The sequence below is a fragment of the Nilaparvata lugens genome, unplaced genomic scaffold (genome assembly GCF_014356525.2).
Source record: "Nilaparvata lugens isolate BPH unplaced genomic scaffold, ASM1435652v1 scaffold9242, whole genome shotgun sequence".
NCBI lineage: Eukaryota > Metazoa > Arthropoda > Insecta > Hemiptera > Delphacidae > Nilaparvata > Nilaparvata lugens.
In genome coordinates, this window is record NW_024094985.1 from 1 (window position 1) to 5,039 (window position 5,039).

At 34.2% G+C, this 5,039-nt stretch overlaps 1 protein-coding gene across 1 annotated transcript; it reads left to right on the plus strand.

The window, feature by feature from the left end:
- Window positions 1-7: 7 nt before the first annotated feature.
- Window positions 8-4,070, plus strand: LOC120349303 (cytoplasmic polyadenylation element-binding protein 1-B-like; the record flags this gene model as incomplete). Its single annotated transcript, XM_039419267.1, has 3 exons — window positions 8-219; window positions 1,749-1,831; window positions 3,858-4,070. Coding segments are annotated over exons 1-3 (354 nt in total), but the record flags the coding sequence as incomplete, so codon positions are not given.
- Between the last annotated feature and the right edge of the window lie 969 nt (window positions 4,071-5,039).

Sequence of the window (5,039 nt, forward strand, 5' to 3'; positions counted from 1 at the left end):
CGCCCTGAGTTAACTATAGTGTCGCAAGCGGAGGCAGCAGCTCCAATGACAGATACAGCATTGGTCGTGGCAGTGCCTTCAATGGATCTTTCAACGGCAATGGATCCTTCAACGGCAATGGAGCCTTCAACGGCAATGGAGCCTTCAACGGCAACGGTGCAATGGCTGCCGCCAATGAACAGGCTCTGTTTGAGGAAGCGGCAAGATATCATAGAAGTGGTGAGTTGTTGTCATTTTTACTATTTAAATGTTTATCATTTTTGAATTTTCACTTATAGGCCCGGTTGCACAAAAACCGGTTAAATTTTAGCCGTGATCAATTTAACGAAGGGAAGGTCTTTCTGATAAGACAGCTTCCTGATTGGTTCTCGTGGAATTAATCACGATTAAAATTTGACCGGCTTTTGTGCAACCGGCACTTGGAGTTTCGACTTTCTAAGGCTCGGTTTCTAGATCAGTTATTGAACCAAATGAGCGATTAAAATCAGGACAGGGATCAATTGTATCTATAGTGAAGTCCACGTTATAATGGCAGTGGAGAAAGATAGGAGAAAAACGTTGCCGATCCTCTCTGTCTTGTCAATACCTTCTATATACGGTAGCTGATACAGGTTTATTAATGTGATATCAACTTTTCATTCTCGTTTAAAATAATCAATTATATTTTATTATGCAAGAAATTATGCTTTTCATTAATTTCATAATGAGTTTTTAATAATTTCATAATGAGTTTTTAATAATTTCATAATGAGTTTTCAATAATTTCATAATGAGTTTTCAATAATTTCATAATGAGTTTTCATTATTAAGATGAAATATTTTGTTGATTATTATTAATTGTACATTGTTGAAAGACGATCTGGCAACAGAGCAAAGCGAGAAAGAGATAGCGCTATCCGCTTTGTTGAATGATAGACAAGGATAGCAATACCATTGCCAATCAAACACTGCCATTATAACGTGGACCTCACTATAGGACACTTAGGGGCGATCTCACACCCTTGTAGATCACCTAAGTAAAACTACACAAGTAGATCACGCCCCTAAGTGCAATAGACATGATCTATGGATCATGAGAACTCATAGATTTATTTTATCAATCAACTTATGTCTAGGATCTCCTTCTATTAGTGTATATGGATTTGTCAATGATTTCCAAGTCTAATTTTATCAATCTCCCAGCTAATAGAATAATCTATATAATGGGTATATGGCCATTCTGTAGAATGAGATTGATAAAATAAGACTTGAAAACATTGACAAATCCCTAGAAGAAGATTGATAAAATAAGTGCCGTTTGCACGTACGTCGGTTAAATTTTAAACGTGATCAATTCCACGAGCACCAATCAGAGAAGGCCTTTTAGAAAAGACGGCTTCTTTGATTGGTTCTCGTGAAATTAATCACACGGTTGAAATTTAACCGGCTTTTGTGCAACCGGGCCTAAGACTTTTAGATAGATTTGAGTTGAAATGATCTTTTCATCATATGTCTTATACTTTGCACAAAAGCCGGTTAAATTTTAACCGTGATTAATTCCACGAGAACCAATCAGAGAATAAGCCATTACCGTATATAGGCGATCAGGATGCTGAAAAATGTAATGAAAAAAAATCGTTGAAACATAATTTGAGATACAAAAGTGAGGCTTGTAATTTTAAGTTTTCAAGTTCTTGAAAGAATACATGTAAATGTAGATATAATTTATATTGCTTGTGATCTAATAGATTAAATTTGTTGATTTTCAGCTTCAATTAGGCAGATCGATTGCCCATGTTATGATGGTGACTTCCCAATCCGCGAGTACAACAATCCGACCTATTCTGTCAAGGTAAGTTGATTGATAATTTTTTCATATTTTATAAAATATTTTGAAAGGGCTACTTGAATTGTTCAATTATTAAATAGCCACTAGTACCCTCTTTATACTTTTATATATGGGCCTAAAAACAACTAGCTTCGAGAACTAACTCTAGAATAGTAGGTACTAGTAATTTCTATAATAATCTTACATATTATCCAATTGTTTATGGCTTGCAACTTTTCAGCAAGCTGCCGTGCCTAAAAATTTGTCAAAGTCAAGTAGGCCTATTTTAAGAGATTTGTATGCATTTCTGGTTGACAAGGCATATTATAGTGTTGAAGAGTTTTTAAATGATAGGATGTTATAATTTGTTCAACTGTAAAATTAGAGTTATTTTTTGTATGTAAGTGTAGAAGAATGTTATAATTTATGTGACGTGCAATATTTTTGTAAGCTTCTGTTATTATATTATTTATCTATTTCATGTATTTCAGGTATTTTCAATACCTGATGACATGGCCAGTTGTAAAGTGTTTTGGCTTAATAAATTGAATTTGAGACATATGGGCAGAGACTTGTTGTCTCTATTCCTTAAATAATGGATGATATTCTTTCATCACATTCATACTTGAAACTGTTATTTATAGGCGTTATGTGCTTTTATTTTATGATGAATTTAGTCCAGTCTACTTAGATTTGAAATTCTTGCCGTCCTGAAATTCTTTATTTTTATCCATTGTTTTGATGATATTATTTTAAAATCTATATCCTGTTGATCTCTTCAACTCATTTCAATGCATTTTCATTGGGTAGTTAGCCGTGGCATATATTCATAAGAAATTATAAATAAAAATAGAAAAATAAGTAGTACCTTTTTTAAAATTATTTAATCACAACATGTTTCGGATATATGATGTCATCATCAAGTCTTGATAATATAGCCGAAACATGATGTGATTAAATCATTTTAAGAAGGGTACTACTTAGATTTCTATTTCTATTTCTATTTCTATTCAAGAGTAGCCCTAAAGGAAAAAGACAATCATAAGAAATTACTCTGTTGTGTATCCATACTTTTTCACTGTTAAAATTAAACTTGAATTTTAAAAACTTTTGAAGTGAAAATGCACTTACTTATGTAGTGACGATCGTTTCGACCTGTTGTTGGTCATCATCAGACTGTCTGATATACAACAGAGTAATCACGCCGAGAGGAGAAAATGGATCCATAAGAAATTGTTTGAAATCTGAATTTTCAAATTATTTGAATTTTTTAAGGATTTTTGGGAACAAATAGGGTTATTCATTTCTCATTTTATACTTTCACTGAGTTTTCATTCATAGAGAGCTCATACTCTTGACATTTTTCATGTCTTGTTGTTGCTTTTTTGAAACAAAATGTTTCACTTTAAATTTTCTCTCAAGTTTTCGTTCTAACTTTTGACACTTCATGGCATATCTCTTTGATTCCTAAGGTGTTTTTGGGCGGTGTGCCTTGGGACATAAGCGAAGAGAACCTCTTTCAGGATTTCAATTTTTTTCTTCTACATTTTTTAAGGGGAGCAGACCAAAAAATAACTCCATAAGCCGTAATGTTAACATATGTACCTTTCACTATAGATCTATCCAACCGATCAACGTGATATTTTGAACACTGAATAAAATGACCTTTTTACATATTTAGCACAAGCTTTTCAGTTTTCAACCATTTTTTCACTACATATGATTTTTTTTGGATGACTGCTCGAAAACACAGTATTGAATTACAAAAAGGCATATAAAATTGGATTTAAACATTATTTCTAAATTACCTCTCGCTAAAGTGTTCATAATAGTGCTAAGAAGTACTGTACAAAATTTTAGACGTCTGCCTCAAAGGGTTCCTGATAAAAAGGTACATATATGTTAACATTACGGCTTATGGAGTTATTTTTTGGTCTGCTCCCATTAAACAAATAGGTTACACTTTTCAACTATACTTTTGACATTTTTTATGACATACTTTCACTCATAATTTTCACATTTTTCATGACATTTTCCATTGTTTTTGAAGGTGTTTTTGGGCGGCGTGCCTTGGGACATCACCGAAGAGAATCTGATTGAGGACCTGAGCCCGTTTGGGCGTGTGAGTGTGCAGTGGCCTAGCAGTCAGACTGGCAGGGGAGCCTCGCTGCAAGATCAGAGCCAGGCGCTGAGCTTGGTGGCTGACAGGAAGGATGGTCACAAGAAAGGATACGTCTATGTGATTTTTGAAGCTGATGCGCAGGTCAATTATTCAATTAACTATCATTAAATTATCAATCAACACTACACGGGTTTTTCCCAAATTAATTTTTGAATAGTACCGGATGTTTCAAAAAGAATGACCCAATTTTAAATCAATCAAATCAAATCATTTATTGTCACACAACATTAAAATGTTACAACAACGTCATTAATAACAAGAAAACAACAGTTAAAAAATCTATTACACAGAAATCTTCAACTTTATATAAACATTCATTGACCAGTAATTTTTTTAAATATTTACAGTAACTATTAAAGCTCATTCTTTTGATATTTTCAGGCAAAGAGTTATAAAGTTTTATTGACATGTATTGCCAGTTTTTTCAGAACTTGTAAATTGGTATTGTCAATTACAAGGCCACCTCTAATACAAGGCCCCGGCCTACGATATTGCAACGTCGCAGCGTAGGCCTAGAATCTAATACATGATTGGTGAAATAGATCAGCTGTTATTTTTAAAAATCTTTTTCACCATTCATGTATTAGGTTCTAGGCCTACACTGCGACATTGCAATATCGTAGGCGGGGCCTTGTATTAGAGGTGGCTATGACAATACTCGACTTGTATATTATTCCTATTTCTAGTGTTATGTTGGTGTATATAAATGTGCGTACAGATATACGCGCCGCGAACATGAGCAATTCACTTTTAATCAGCTGACTATATCTGTATTTTTACAGAAACAGATATAAAAAGCTCGGCATCAGCTGATTAAAAGTGAATTGCTCATGTTCGCGGCGCGTATATCTGTACCTTAGACCAGTTATAGAATAGACACGTTGGGAAGTCTAGCCTCTGAAGCCAACATCTACTGCCATATCACCATATCGTGACGTCAGCATCGCATAGATAACTTTTCTGCAGAGTTTGTTTACATTGTTTTCTATCCGATGCTGACGTCACGATATGGCAGTAGATGCTGCTGACGTCACGATATGGCAGTAGATG